The following is a 16,199-nucleotide window of genomic DNA, read 5'->3' on the forward strand; positions in this document are numbered from 1 at the left end:
GGGATGGTCTGTTGGTTCTAACCCATCCCCCATTAATGCTTTTCATAGGAGGTTTCTGTCTGCTGGTGTGTGAAAGAAGTGGGGGAAGACAGAGAATGAGATGTTCATACAGCTGATGCCAGCTGCCCATACTGAAGTCAGGCCCAAAGTGCCATGTTGTGCCACCATCCATTTACAGCACCCTGAAGACAGTAACATGCAGCACCCCAGTTCACTTTAAATGCAACAGAGACATCAGCTAGGAGAGAGATTTCTTTATTGGAAGGGAATGTGTCTGTTTTTCCCCCAGTAAGAGATCAACACCGATCAGCAGATTTTAAAAAACCCAAAAAACCAGGCTGTGATTGCCAGTACAGAAGGCAAGCTTGGCACAGGCTCTTTTTCCATTTTCTTCTTTCACCTGTGCAAAGTCTCAGACTGAGTGGAAATCTGGCTCAGAACAAAAGAAGCCAGCAGGAGAAGATGCTTCAGGTAGACAGCTGCAGGTCTCTGCATCAGGGCAGAAAAAGAACTGCACCTTCTCCACAAAGAAGCAATAGTTATGGGTGGAGAAAGCCTTCCTCTGGCAAGATAAAGGGCCAAACAGATGTGCAGGCCTATGTGTTATGCATGATTAGGGCAGCTAGCTCCCTGAAACCACACGGATGAGTGCTGGGAGAAGACAGACACAAATTCCAGTACTTGGCATGGAAAACAAGTACTTAAAAGCCCCAAAGTCCACTGAGGCACAGCAGCACAATCAGTGGGTTCTATGTGAGAAGTCCAGGGGGGCAGACCTTGGGGCAAAAGGTGTGGAGAATTCTGCAATGTGTCTTGCAATCATGTAGAGCAGGATCTGTGTCCAGGGCAATGGCTCTTTTGTGCATCTAGAAGAAGAAAGGAGAGGATAATCAGTCAAGAGAACAACCCTGGCATCCACACTGGTCCCACTTTGACCTAAAGAGAAAGGCTTTGACAAACCAAAGGAGGACGGGATGAGAGTCATTGCCTCCTACAAACTTTGGCTGTCTCCAGTTAAGGGGTTCACAAATCTGCTGCAGACATTTCAAGGAAGGTGGATGCTATTTAGAGAACTCTTGCCCTGTCCTGCTGTGACTTTCCTTCCATGTTTCACAACTGCCCACAACCACTGAGTTCTATTGAGAGATGTTTGAGACTTGCTGATGGAACTTACCAGCTCTCAGAGTTCATCATGACTGAGGTCTTTTGGCTCATGGCAGGCTGCTGGGGTGACAAACTCCATCAAGTACTCACAGCGGCTGGGCTCTGTTGTGGACATGACAACTGTTTCCTTGCCACATGAAAGCTTTACCTTTGTTGGAGAGAAATCAGAACAGTAGCTCTCAGCCTATCCATTGAAGCCCAGTACTAGCAACCTTTAAAGACACTGGGCAAACAGACTTGGCTTTGATTTATTATTTTACCCCAAGATCCAACATTCCTAGTTGACATATCTATATCCTATTCTTCTCTGGAGAATTCCAAGTGGTATATATGACACTATTCCTAGTTTGTCCTCAGAACCAAGCAGTGGGATAGACAGAGGGACATATAACTGGTCTTAAGACACCCACTCAGCTTCATGTAAACCTTCAAAACTGAGTACCCTCCACCAAATTTTGCCCTGGAATCTCCACTGAAGCACACTGATAGGAAGCTAAGGTATTAATGTTAATAGAAATAAAAAGATCAGGGAATCCCTGCTGTAGAAGTAGCCCAATGAATTACCTAAATGTAATACAGTCCAGCCCAGAAGCAGGCAATCCAATTTGCAGGAAAGAGTCTCTTCATGTACTTCATAAAAGATTTCTTCAGTGCTGAACTGCCTTAAGGGCTACAGAGTAAGACAATGTCTTTCCTGGAATGTAGTATTTCAGGCTGTAGGTAGAGGTTTGGATGTGTCTCCCTCTGCTTGCACATAAAGCAATCTGCTTATGTTGGATTTCGACACACAGAACATTTTTCTTTATGATACTACACACACAGGACATCTCTCATTCCATTGACCGCCAGAGTTGATTCAGCATTTTCTTTATGGATGAACCTTCCAAAGTTCTAGTTCTTGTGAATGGAAAGCCCCATTTAGCTGTTGCAGGCTTTGTTCTTAAGCACTGAACAATATCCATTTTTTTCTTAAAACAGTGAATTATGGCTTTCTCATCACCCCAGAGGAAGATGCATGTCCCCCTGCATACCAGGTTAAGGATAACCTACCCAGACATCACCTACAAGATCTCACCAAATTTTCAGCCAACCAAGATAGCTGATTTAAGCTTCTGGCAGGACACATAACCACCATCCCCTGCAAGTCCAACTTGGTGGGGAAGGCACAACAGATCAGCCTAATCCTGCACTTGAGCAAAAGAAAAAAAAACCTGTCAAATCTTCTCAAGAGAAATCCTGGGATATTACTAGGGCAAGTAATGCCTGACTGACCCACCGAAATGAGTCGGTATCTTATCCTTCTGCCTGATGTACTCCCACAATTGTAAGCTCTGCTACAGTCCAAAGCTTTCACAGTATGTTCCAACTACCAGCCAGCCATGCTTTGTGCGTAACTTCATTGTAAGTGTGCCTGCTTTGTTCAATGTACACTCACTGTGGTTTCCTTCACTAAGTGAGATTTGGAAAGATTTGAATGGGCATGCTTTGGAGTAGAAAAGCAGGATGGGATTTTGGGAGATTCCATTTGAACCCAGAATGCCGGGCTATGTCAGAAGCCAAAATCCTACTCTCAGGCCACAGCTATGGCAAACTGACAGAAAGTGAGAGAGAAGCAGCTCAGTTCTGCTTCACTTCCAGCCTACCTGATGTGTATCTTGAGCTCAGTCAAGTAACTCACCGTGGTGGACCTGTTGGGGCCCTGCCAGCAGCCTGTCCCATGTTCATACTTCATGATGCTGAACTTGTTATCATCTGGGCCAGTCCAGGAACCCCATGTACTAGAAGGAAAGCAAGACAAGTCAGCTCTGGAGAACCACGACACTGCAAAGTCTAAGAGCCCAGTGAGAGAAGATCGCTTCAGGAAGAATCCCATTCAGGGCTGGGTTGTTTTATGGTAATGAAGACATTTTCAGAACATGTATGCAATGGCAACTCCATACTACAAAGTGGGGTCACAGCATGAGCAGGGCCTCAACAGTTAACAGAAGGAGGGTATGCATTTTTTAAATTTACAATTTGCTTAAAGTGGTGAATCCTTCCCAGGTATAATGGGGAAGCTGTTCTTTTTGAGGAAGGGCAGTATTATTATTTTTACTTACAGTAAGAATACTTAGCACTTAAACAGTGCTTCATATACTGACCAGAATGTTTCAGATATGTCACTGGAGCAGACTGCCACCCAGGATTTCCCACTAACTGGGCTAAAAATCCTGCCCAGTAACTCCCTGGTCCCAGAACCCTGGACCAGACACTGGATACAACACATGACAAGCCAAGCATTGGGGAAAAATAAGAATGTATTAAAAGGATAAAATATGGGGGGAGACTAAAATAGATGCACAAGGAATAAAAGGGGAGGGGAGGGAAAGGGAAGGGGATTTGGAGAGCAGCAACAATCCAAATTACAGCCAACCAAAGACTCCCCACTCCCAGGCTTTATTCCCCCCAACCCAGGTCAGGTGACCCACAGGGTGATGGTCTGTGATCAGTCCCATGTATAGATCATTTGCCATTACTGCAGCTACCTCCTGTCCTTGGGCATGAATTCTCCTGTCCTTGGGTGTAATTTACAATCTCTCTCCTTCCTGCATCAGCAACCGGTTCACATTACAGTCATTGCTGTAATGTTTGCAACAGCCTGTTAAGGTATTACCAGTATTACTTTCACCAAAGAACAGGCAGGGCATGGACACACATGAAAGCTGAGAATTTGGCTTGCTTAAACAGTTTAAAGCAGATGCAAATGTTGAACTAGAGCTTCCTCATCCATGGCTCTGCCTTTGACCCGCTGTACCACATCCCCTCCCAGTTCAGGGTGCAGATGACATCAAACTGCCAGAGACAGTGTGGGTACCAGGCCCTTCTTCCCAGAATGTGTGGAAATGGCAGAAACTCTTACCCAAGGCTGGTCTCTGAGCTACCATGCTTGGGTTTCTGAGACACTCTGTCAAAGGGACAGAGACGATAGATGTATCTGTGGGTGAGGGAAACAGAGAAGAGAGTCATGAGTATCTTTGTTATACATTAGATAATTAGGCTGCTAGAATGGAGTTCTAGAGCTATGGCTTGCAAAGCAAAATGTCTCCAGCTGGGACACTGCTTGCATCCTCTGCATTAGAAAGAACAAAAAGCTTGTCAAAATAATGAACAGGCCCCTGATTCACCCCAGTCTCCCCCTGACTTATGCAATTCTTCTATTGACAAAGACAGTGATCTAAGGATCTAGCAGAAGCGCTTCCCTGTAACACATGCAAAATACAACCTCATACAAGAATACAAAAATCCAAACAGCCCTTTTAAAAACCAACAACTTTTTTTAAAAAATCATGAAGGAAGAAAAGAAAAAAAAAACACTGAAAATGTTTTAACAGTTTCCACTGAAGTCTTAAAAATTGGCATGAGAGAAGTTTGTAATCCTTCCTTGTGACTTCTGGTTCTTGTTCCCATGCCCATCACATCAGTCAAAGATGATCCACTTACCGCAGCATTCCCAATGGAATCCTTATCACACTAGTCATCAAGTAAATTCACCCGCCCTTACTGCAGGGAATCTCTTCCTCCCCACCTCAAATCTAGGCAGACACCAGCAGAAAGTCCTAACACTTTGTCAAAGCTCTGCCAGCTTTTGCTGAACTACTTCTGCCACTGCTGAGAAAAGAGGGCGTGGGATGTGCCCCAAAGATAGGGAATACTATCAACACTTCTAAGGCTGGAAAGAAAGGTGAAGACAGGTCCCAGTCGTTGTGTAAGTGGGTGAAGACACACAGGCTCATTCTTGTCAAGGAACAGACCAGTAGGGATGCTGTAGCAGCAAGTGCTCAGCTTGACAAGGCCCGTGCGCACCAGATCCTTACCTGTGGCAAACAAGCTGCATGGATTTAAGTTTTCTACATGCAATAGCAACCCTTCCTTCCTTCCATTTTTGAGAGGATGGCGTGTGGGGTGGCTGAGCAAACCCAACCTGATAAGCTAAATCATGCCACAGCTCAATTAGGGAGGAGCAGGAGGAAGCAAATGATCACCTGGACCCAGGCCTCCAAGACAGCAGCTCTGGGTTCCAGGAGGGCCAGAGTTCTTTAGGTACAGTAGGGCCTGGAGGCCAGCAGGAGCCTGGCATGCCAGAAAATGGCTGCTGGACTCCTATGTATTGGATCATTCCAAAAGCTGCTAGCCTCATTGCTAAAAATAATTTGCTTGCATATAAGGGACCAAAGTGTCCTTTTGCAAAAGCCAATCCCCTGCCTGGAAACAAAAACTCCAATTTAGCCTCCTAAAAATGGAAAAGGTATGATCAGTAATCTTTCCCTTCCATCTAGGTCAGGAAAACATGCTGTGCCAAGTGATGTTCATGGCATGAAGTTCTTGATGGCTCTAATTACAAAGGAGAGGGGTCCAGATCTTGAGACCAGATGAGGCAAGACTCCGTTAGTCATGACCTTTCAGGTGCTGCAGCGTGTTTCCTCAGGACGAGCAGGACAGTGACAGGTGCAGGTAGCTAAGCTCAAACCTGCCAGTGTCACATGGAATTCTGGGAGTCCAATTTAAGGAGTTAAAAGGTAGCTTGGGGAAACCATTCCCAGTTCCTCTGCTTGTCACTCTGGGTCCTCTTCCCTTTCAGTGCTTTTCTCCTAGTAGGGCTCTCCTCTGGTATGGCAGCCTGGCTAAGGGACAGGTGGAGGGCTCTGCGCTCCTTCAAATGCAGTCTTTTTGTTCTTGCAGCTAGGACTCCAACCCTCTAAAGACTGCAGGAGTTCAGGTTTAAGTGCATGCTCTGTTGCCACCTTACCTAGCTTGTCCTGGTGCATCAGCTAGAAGAGGAGCAGCTTCGGTGTAACCCTGATTGTTTCCCCATTATTTAATACCACCATCTTCTCTTCTCAAAACCCCTCATGTGCTACCAATCAAAAATAACAAAGGCAGCCACCAGAAATCCATTCATTTTCCAAAGCGTGCAGCTTAAAGCATTGATCCTTTTTGGTTCATAGTTTGCAAAATTAATTCTCAAAATTGGATATTTTAGTGCAAAATTCAGACCGCTGCTTTCCCATTTGTCTGTTGCCATGCCTCAAAAGAAAAAAAGCAGAGCACTCAAAGGCTCAGCCAGACTTACAGGCCTCACCTCACCTCTAAAAAACGAAATCAATTCTTCTAAATTTTGACTGTAACCTGCACAGATGAGACCAACTACATTGGTGGGCTCATTTGATTTCCATGTCAGTTACCAAACTTAATTTTCCTTGTTGCAGAATTCTGCACCTGAACTAATGTCCTGGAAAACTGCCAAGAGGCTGACATTAAGAACAAGCTTCTTTTCTAAAAACTTTTAAGGCAGGCTGGAAAATGCTTTTTATGGATGACTGAAGATACATAAACACCACTGAACTGGAGACTGGATAAGTTGAGTGGCAATCATTTGATGAATGCCACATTTTTCTCTGGGATTGAAGTTGACAATTAAGTTGTTCTTTTACCCTTTTCAGACAACTGTAGAAACTGCATTTCAGCCTATGCATTAGGAACCTCACCTCCTGGAAAGTAGTTAGCCAGTATCCACATTAACCCGGCATGGGTGCTGTTTCACAAGATTGACTAGAAGACATTTTAAAGCTTGCAGGACAGCCATGTCAGCCTTTTGATGAAGGGGCATTTGCCCAGTTTGTGAAAGTGTCCATGACACACTCACAAAATTCCACCTGTGCCCACTGAACTCAAATATTGGCAACCTCACAGTTAGAACATGGCAGAAAAGCAAGCAACAGAATTGTCCCAGGGTTTGGGCTCACAAGGAACAGCACTCATATCACCAAAAGGCTGAGCAGAGCAAAACGATCTCAGAATTAAAAGAAGGTTAGCAGGGGCCACAAGCACCTACTCATTAGTGGCAAGTTCATAGCACTGGCCATACAGATACGAAAATTCTCCATGTGGTCCAAAATCAAAGGTAATCTCTTTCTCCAAGTTCCTGGGGAGGAAAAGGAAAAACTGTTTTAAAATCTTGTACGTTTATGGCTAACAGAACATTTTACTAAACAAGCACAATAGGGTCTGGATGTAGGAATAATTCTGGGTTCAGTGAAAAGCAAAGCAGATAGCGTTATTTGTCCCCCGCAAAAAAACCAAAAAAACAAAAATAGAAGAAACCCAAATCTAGTCTCCTTCCCAGTCTGATTCTAATACTTCCCTCCATCCAAAAACCAAACAAAACAAATGGAGCCAACGGGGTGGCTTTGGGCCAGTCACAGACCCTCAGCCCAACTTATTTCACAGGGTTGTTGTTATGGGGATACAACTAAGAGTAGGAGGGGGAGAATGATGTAGGGTGCTTTGAATTCTTTTAACAGAATATAAATCTAATCAATAAATCAACAATAAATATAACACACCCTGAGGCTAAGGAGGTGTTTAATGCACACATCTAAACATGACGGAAAGAATGGAACTTAAGCAGAAATAGCAAAGATCAGAAAGGAAGAAACAAGGAGACGTGGTAGTCTCTTATAAACTTAATCTCTGGTGGGGGATCATAGCTTATTGCACATATATTTGCATGTGGGGAGGGATTTAAGAATGCCAAGGAACAAGCAGAAGAAGGGCTGCAGCAATCAAGGAAAGCTTTTGGGTGTGTTCTGAAAGATTCATGGCAAATAAACTTCCTTGACTGAAGGAGAGAGAGCAGGGGTGACAGCCCTCCCAGAAGCAGTCACATTCTACCAAGAATTTAGAGCGTCTGGAAGAGCTGCCTTGCATTGAGCTGGTCATGTGGTCCACTGAATCCAGCACTGCCTACTCTGACTGGTAAGAACTCTCCACATTCTGCAGACTGCGTTCAAGTAATTGAGAGAGAGCCAGTGCAGTGCAGTGGTTAAGAGGACTGGGATTCAGGCAATCTGGGTTCTAGTCCCCACTCAGCTATAGAGCCAACTGGCTGGCTTTGGTAGAGTCACAGCTCTCAGCCCAACCTACCTCCCAGGGTTGCTGTTGTGGGGATAAGACTGAGAACAAGAAGGGGAGAATGGTTTAGGCCACTTTGATTTTGTTATGAGAAGAAAGCAGTATATAAATAAAGTAAACACAGACACTCAACAACAGTCTGCTTGGGAGGCTGAGAGATGAAAGTGAGCGAGAGAGTAGCCTCTCTGCTTCACCTACCACCAAGGGTCACATAAACCCAGTGGTGGAAGGCAAGTCTTGTCTGTGCAGGGGTCAATGCCCTTTGCCCAAACTCTTTGTTAAGTGGTTGCCTTTGTTCCTTGCCCTTATCTGCCTGCAGCCCCAGGGGACCCCACTGAGCAGCAAAGGGACTTGCTGGGGGGGCTGGATCCCATGGTTACCGCCCTGTCACCAAGGCTACTCCTAATTACAGGTCTGGCTCCCAGGCAGGGAGAGAGAAGCAAAGCTCTTTGTTTAATAAAGGACCTGCTTCAGAGGCTCCTTTGCCCCAGCCAGATCAAAACAGCTTTCAGGAAAAGAGAAGCTGCCTCAGCAACATGTTCCCGAGGGTTCATGCTCTCCTTGGGTCCACATTTGGACAGGCAGTTATGGCAGAGCCTGCCTGAGGCTTGCTCTGGGCTTCAATGCAGAGCCTTAAGCCAAGCTGCTTCTCCTCCAGCACCAACCTCTAGCCTGTGAAAAAGGAAGGGCAGCAGCAAGAGCACTCCAGCCAGAAGGATGGGCAAATATGGTCAACCATGCCAAGCCCTTTGGGGAAAAGGTGGGTGGTAACCTGAAATAAATGACTAGAATATCCACTTTCCTTTTGTGGCAAGGGAAGGGAGTCTTCCACCTCCTCAAGAGAAAAACCTCTTTGAAAAATGACACTAACAAAACAGGTCTCAGCTGCTATTCCAGACTTCCATTAGCTGCTTACTTAGCTAACACCTCCTTGCCTCCATCCCCACCCTCTAAAAGCCTTCCTAATGGGCCACACTAGAGCTCTCCCTGGGGCAGAGAGAGGCAACTATGGTAAAGTTGTGGCTGGGTGGTAAATGCCCCATGTGGAGCCAATTTTGAGGAGGGACTTCAATTAAGGCTCTAGTTTTGCACCTGCTGTTTTAGGCTGAGTTCTCCCTGAGGTGGTAAACCTGCACCTTGGTTGCACCATTTCAGATGGCTGGTGGGAGCTCACAGGACTGAATATTCCTCCATACAAAACCCAGCCAACCCCACCTCACTTCAAACACAACAAATTCTTTTAGCAGGAAGGGTTCTAGCCTAGCCTTCCCCTTGACAGGCTGGTTTTCTGTGCACAAGGGGTGGGGTGGCATGGGTGTTATATGGAACAGCAATCATGCATCCTTTCGCTGGCCATTCAGAGCCAAGATGAATGCTTACCACCTCAGGGAGAACAATGCAGCTCCCAGCCAGGACAAAAGTTTTTAATCACTGCCCTCAAAGATGCTCAGCAAACCAGAATTGTCGCTAGGGTTACAAACTGGATGTCTTTGAAAGACTTGGAATGGACTTGATTCCAAAGGCACAGACACTCTCAGACTGTGCTTATGGAACTTCAGGCCAGTGGGGGTCAAACCCACCTGGGTTGTGAGTGGCAAGTCTATATTTAGAATTCCTCAGTTGGCTATATGCCCTGGCCTGGCCCCTTTCCACCCAACCGGCAGTCATATGGTGGCTTCCTGGCTCCCACACTCTTTTTCCACTTCACTTTTTCCATTGCACTCAAAGGATGAAATGCCTCTCCTGAGGTGAAGTTACTAGCACTCAAAGCAGCAAGTCACAATTATCTTTTGCCAACTTGCGGTACATGTTTGCCCCATCTGTTTGCCTTTGGGCATCCCCATCACTGGACAGCAGCTTCCAAAAGCATCTCCAAAATGGAGCACAATCCTTGGGATGAAAGAGGTTTCTCCACCACTATCTAGACCAGGGGTCTCAAACTCGCGGCCTGCGGACCAATTGCAGCCCACGGGACGATATTTTGTGGCCCCCACTTGATATCAAAGTTTAGTGATAGTGCGGCCCGCGTGGTTTTCTCACATGCACCTGCGTGAGTCGTTACCCTGGGCGCAATGTTCCCTCTAAGCTGCGCGCCGGGACGGGAGGGGCACGGGGGAGGGGCCCTGCGGCCTTCAAAGCACCGGCGGCGCCCGGGCCGGCCTCCGGGAGCGACGCGGGATAAGCGGCCCTCTACCACCGTGGTGAAATACTTGATGAGACCCAGCCTCACCCAGACTCTACTTCCAGCGGCCCCCAGGTAAGTTGAGTTTGAGACCCCATATCTAGACCATTCTCAACCTATCCTGTCAAGACGTTGAAGGGCTTAGCTGATGGCCCATGTTCCTGATCCTATTCATTCATCTAAGTCAGACCAGGGGCCTTTAAAGATCAGTCTCAGCCACTTCAATGATGCTATAAAAGGAAGCTGCCTGTGATGGGAGGGAAAGAAGTCTGCACCTTCAAGATTAAAGAATTCAGTGCCTATATATACTCTGCACTGCAAAGCTTCCAAAACTGGGGCAGAGGAAGTCTGCATGCTACAACAAGAATGGTATTTTCATAGGTTTATATTCTTTAATTTATTTTGCTTCCAATATGACAGTTTCTAAAACTCATGGATTCATAGGTTTGCAAAGACATGAGTGACAGAATATTACAAGAGTATTCATGCAAGATAAGCTCCCAGTGGTTTAAGCTGGTGGAAAATATATCTAAGGTGCATTCAAACATTAGCTTTATAGCTAGTTTGCTAGATTCACACTTCCCCAATGTCATTTCGGTGTTAAGATCTATTTAAATGCCCATGTCTCCCAGAGGAACCTTTATTATGAATAACAGAGTAGACAGTTCCATGGAGAATGGCAATTGTGTATAGTACTTTGGCCAAACAAAGCTTTACTGGCTGACTTGACCAACACCTATACTGGCAAATGCACATCGGTATTCATTTGTGAGTGCAGCTATTGCCAGAATGAAGTGTTAAAAGGAATAAGTTGAAAATAATAGTAATCGTATTAGGAATAGTCACAAAGTCATGTATCAAAACCAGAGTCTGTAGCCACTCTAACATGTCACAATGGTTGTGTGAAGGGGCTCTAAATGAAAGGCACAACCAGAATCTGCCTAGAGTTCTATGGGACGATTAGTGTGAAACACGTTTAATAAATAAATAACCAAACCACAGGCTCCATTTAGGACAGCCAATGCATCTGGCTTTGTGCATCTCTGGCTCCTTCCTTTGAAAATGAAGAAACCAGCAAATAAACCCTCCCCCAACAGTTAAATGAAGTGCCTGTCACCAAGGTCAGCTGAGCTAAGTGTGCTGAGGTCTCCCATCTGCTCCCTGAATCATCCTTCCCAGCCTAAGAGCTCAGGAGTGTGTGATTATGGCAATAATTATGTATGCAATCAATAGAAGCCAGCTTGAATTTTATTTTTGGCTTCCCCCCTCCCCCACCTGGGACTGGGGGAGTGAAGGCAGAAAAAGATGTGAGATGAATGGCAAGTGGGGCCAAAGTAATGCCCAATCTCTGCATTAAGTACTCTCACCATCTTCATGGGAAAACTGAAAACTAATATCCAGACTGAGATACATCAAGGCAGAAAAGAAGCAACAGCAGCAAATGTCAAGAGAAGTGGTTTTAGGAGCCTTCTAACCCTTTGATCAGGGACAGTCCTCTTGCAACCCTAAGCAGAACTCACATTGGCTCTTTTTAGCATAAGGGTCCTCAAACATCCATCATGACCTCCCATACATAAAGGGGGTGAGGCAGAAGAGCTACATGGGTTAGATCCATGAATAAAGGTCCTGAAAGGAGAACCATCGCCTTTCCAAGGCTATGAGAATAAGGTGGCTGTCTCAGCCCAATGCAGCCAAGGGCACCTGGGTACATGGGAGCAACATGAAGACCTGGCTAGGCAGTGGTTTGGAACCACAGGGATGGCTGTGAGGGAAGGAAACAGGACAATGTGAAGCAGATGGCAGTATTGCAAGGCTGAAGAGCTCCTTGCAAATCCAGGAGGCAAGGACTGTTGGTCATGGAAGCTACACAAGCACATTCAGCTGAAATGCTCGGAGAGCTCTTGTCAGACTTGTGAGTTCAAAATGCAAAGGTGTGTCCAGCAGGCAGGAGCACAGAAACCTTGCAGATGGGGCTTCGTGGACAGCTGTGTCTCCCACCCCACGTTTGCCCTCCACATAGGGTGCACAGGGCTCAGAATTCATCTAAGGCACAGGTATTGGCAGAAGGTCTGGGTCTCCTTCCCTCTCTTTCCACTGCCAAAAAGTGAGGCCTTGGTAGGCTGAGAGTTATGAGTAGAGCCCCTCAATTTTTGCTGGAGTAGAACAGTATTTGCAAGATTTGGAACAGAAAGCCCATTTGCAATGACTGTTGATGTTACAGAGCAGTGATGCCGAACCTTTTAGAGACCGAGTGCCCAAACTGCAACTCAAAACCCACTTATTTATCGCAAAATGCCAACATTGAAGTAAAACCTGAATTTGCTGACCACCAGCACAAGGGGGCAACGTTCCACTGACCACCAGCTTTTGGCTGGCCCTGAAAAAGGCATCTGAATGCATTTCCTACCTGAGTTTATTTCCTACCTTTCCTACCTTCTGCTAAAATCATAGTCCAAGCAAATCCCTGGCAGCTCACTGACTGGTCACGCGAAAGCTTCATGAGTTGTGGCGAATGAGTGACATCGTTGCCTGGCGCCCTTAATCTTTCCAAATATGCGTATGGCTGCTGGGGTGATCGCCTGCAGACAGGGAGGGCTCTGCGTGCCCCTTCAGGCACATGTGCCATAGGTTTGCCATCACTGTTATAGAGGATGGTGCAGATTCTTAGCATATCAGCTAGGATTGTACTGCAGGCTTGCTGCAGTCCCTCTCCCAGATGCCTCCAACTTCTCTGTTGGAATGACAAAACAGTTGGCTTCCAAGGAGAGGCCAATTTAAACTCATACTTTGAAGAAGGGATAGATTGGGGGTGCCAATTTAAATGCAGAGTAGTCAGATTTTAAGGAATATGAAAAATATCTATCTGGTCTCAACTGCTAAGGCTGGAAGACATGTTTGAGGGCACACCCAGCAAAAGCTGAGAACCATGTATTCAGAGACACAAGGATGCATGACCTCAAGTCTAGCAATTGCTCCACCCTTATTAGGGAAAAAAAAATCTGCAAATTCGCCAGCCAGTAATTGCTTTACCACCATTCTGAAATGGCTGTTAAGTGTCCACCCAGACTGACTCAAACCTAGTTTCCTCTTCAAGTTGATCCTGTCAGATGGACAGGTTAATCACTTCCCCCTCTCTGGGGTGCAAGCAGCAGTAGATCAAGTGGTGATGGTGAACTGATGGGGAGATTTGCAGGTGTTCAATGTGACAGCTTGCAAGGGAGGAAGGTTTTAAAAGATGGTAGTAGCAAGGCATGCTGAGTCTCCAGCTGGGCCTTATGCCAGGGGTACATCCTCTTGCTTGCTTGACATACAACTAGAACTAGAATTAAATGCTCTCTCTTTCACCCAGTTCAGTCAACTTGTTATGTGACTTAAAAGCTAGCCATTCAGGCCTCTCTAGGCACTTCCACTCACTGGCAGTCTTAGTAATTAGATTCAAAGTGTGCAAAAAATCATCAGACTCTCCCCTCAAATGTAAATGCACTGGAAGTTTAAGTGGTTCAACTACTGCTAACGTTTTTCATCTGTTGAAGAATATGCTGAGTACAGTAATGATAATAAAATGAAGGTCTTGGTGGGCATCCCTGAAGGCAGGGGTGGATACACATTATATGGATTAGGGAGTGTCAGAAATGCACAAAAACTGGTCAAGACAACAGCAGGGAAGTTCTCCCTCCCGTCCATGGAAACCCGCAACATCTTCAAAGAGTCGCACCATGTAGCTCAGAACCATACCTGATAGATTCCTCCATTTCTTTCATTGACTTCTCTGCCTCTTCAAATTGTTCTCTTGCCTTTTGGGCAGCTGGAAGACACATAAGACAGGCTGCAACATTAAATGAAAACTCTAATTCATTCTAACTACCCTGCTACAACCCTTCTATGCAACGACCCTTCAAACCTACCACCTGGGCAGGACACTGTTTTACCTGTTAATACGACAACTTACCCCAAAAGGCCACGGCAGGTGGGTGGGAAGAAAATGGACCACAAAGCCCTTTCACAAAGATTTTCGAAACAGCAAACACTGTCACATCTACTTTCAATGATTTATTCTTCTGCTTAACAGGTTGCTCATCCCTGGCATCTTACAATTAGAAAATATCTTCACAAGCTAAACCATTTCAACCTCACAGCAATCTTCCAAATTAGAATTCATGACATAATGCAGAACTGATGCTGAGAACATGGCTTGGCCATTTGGGACAAGAAATGAATTGCATCTCTCAGGTCCACTGCACTGCAGTTCCCTTGCACACTCATTCCCTCTTCACCAAGATGATGTGAAGGGGAGAGTATAGTTGGCTTGTGCCTTGCATGGAGAAATCTTTAATATTTGAGAAGTGGAAACTGCTTTTGATATTCAAAAGTAGCAGCAAAAAGAAGAAAGAAGAAAAAGAAAGAACAAATGACTTTGCATCTTGTCCAAAGGAGGCTGAGATGAAGATGAGAAAAGGGATGCTGCTTACCTGAAACTGCTGATCTTTGGTCATCTGTGCATCACACATATGGGTGCCTGAATTTGGGAAAATTCTCTCAGCTTATTAATGGTTTTGAAGGGAACTCCACACCTTGTATCAATAGGTGGAGTCCCAGCCCTATTGCCAGTCCAGCTGAAGACTGACCATTTGCTCCCCAACTCATACTGGCACGTGAGGAAAATAAATAAGCCCATTTAAATCCATCCACTGACACTGATGTGGGGCTGGCGGGGGGGTTGTGAATGTAGATGACCACTTGAAGAATGACAGTTACAGGTAAGCAACCTGCCTTTCTTCGTCGTGGTCTCTGGGCATCACACACATGGGTGATTGGCAAGCTTACCCTACCAAGGAGGTGGGATGGTGTCATTATTGCAGGACAGTCAAGAGGACAGCACAACCAAAGGAGCAGTCCTTTCCAGCTTTAATGTCAAGGTGCTAGTGATGGATGAAGGTGCATGGGGTGGACCATGTGGCAGCTTTGCACAAGTCCTGCAGCGGTATGCCAGCACAGAGAGCTGACGAGGTAGCACCAGCTCTGGTTGAGTGCCCCTTCAGGGTGATCAGCAATTCTCTGTTGGCAAGCTGGTAAGAAAGCTTGATGGTTTCAACCATCCACTTGGACAAGTGTAGTGGTCCTATAGGCATTCCTTTGTCATGCTCTGAGTATTTGATGAATAGTCATTTAGTCCTTCAAAATGACTCAGTCTGGGATCAGTAGAAAGTGAGTGCCCTGTGGATATCCAGTGTGTGACGTGATCTCTCAATCAGTGTTGACAGTGCGGGAAAATATGCTAGTAGAGCAATGTCTTGGTTCAGGTGGAATGCTGTAGTCACTTTTGGAAGAAAAGTTGGGCCCATTCGGAGAACTACCTTTTCTTTATGTAAATTTAGGTATGGAGGATCCATTCATAGGGCACATAACTCACTTGCTCTTCTTGCTGAAGTTATAGCCACCAAGAAAGAAGTTTTCCAAGAGAGTAATCTCAAGTCCATGGAAGCCAGAGGTTCAAATGGCAGTTTAATCAGCACCAGGAGGATACGGAGAGACTCCATGTTGGAACGATTGATTGAATCAGAGGGTGTAAATTTTGTAGTCCTCATAAGATGCGATGTGTTAACTGATGTGAAAATACTGATGTTCCTCCTATATGACCTCTGTGGTGCAATATTGCTACAAGGTATACTTTGATGGATGATGGTTTGAGTCCTGCTTGATGTAAGGAAAGGAGGAACTGGAGAATATTTTCAACGGGCACTGATGGAGCTGTAAAGTTATTAGTGGTCACGAAATGTGTGAAATAACTCTGTCTGGAAGCATGTGGCCATTGAGTATTCGGCCGGAGGGCTGACTGTAGAATGCACTGTATGTCAGGATGGTGGTTGTCGGTATCGGGTTTGGCGTATCAACCAAGCAGTTA

At 45.7% G+C, this 16,199-nt stretch overlaps 1 protein-coding gene across 3 annotated transcripts in view; it reads right to left on the reverse strand.

The window, feature by feature from the left end:
* Positions 1-239: 239 nt before the first annotated feature.
* Positions 240-16,199, reverse strand: part of PRKCSH (protein kinase C substrate 80K-H) — a 77,380-nt gene continuing 61,420 nt past the window's right edge. For all 3 annotated transcript variants that reach the window (XM_044443606.1, XM_044443607.1, XM_044443605.1), the window contains exons 13-18: positions 14,033-14,102; positions 7,037-7,126; positions 4,064-4,138; positions 2,843-2,942; positions 1,175-1,312; positions 240-866 (exon numbers count right to left, since the gene is read on the reverse strand). In XM_044443606.1, the coding sequence (XP_044299541.1) occupies positions 1,181-1,312; positions 2,843-2,942; positions 4,064-4,138; positions 7,037-7,126; positions 14,033-14,102 (467 nt within the window). In that variant the 3' untranslated portion in view covers positions 240-866; positions 1,175-1,180. The remainder of the gene's footprint in view (positions 867-1,174; positions 1,313-2,842; positions 2,943-4,063; positions 4,139-7,036; positions 7,127-14,032; positions 14,103-16,199) is intronic.

The sequence above is a fragment of the Varanus komodoensis genome, unplaced genomic scaffold, assembly GCF_004798865.1.
Source record: "Varanus komodoensis strain SLA01 unplaced genomic scaffold, ASM479886v1 scaffold42, whole genome shotgun sequence".
Taxonomy (NCBI): Eukaryota; Metazoa; Chordata; class Lepidosauria; order Squamata; family Varanidae; genus Varanus; species Varanus komodoensis.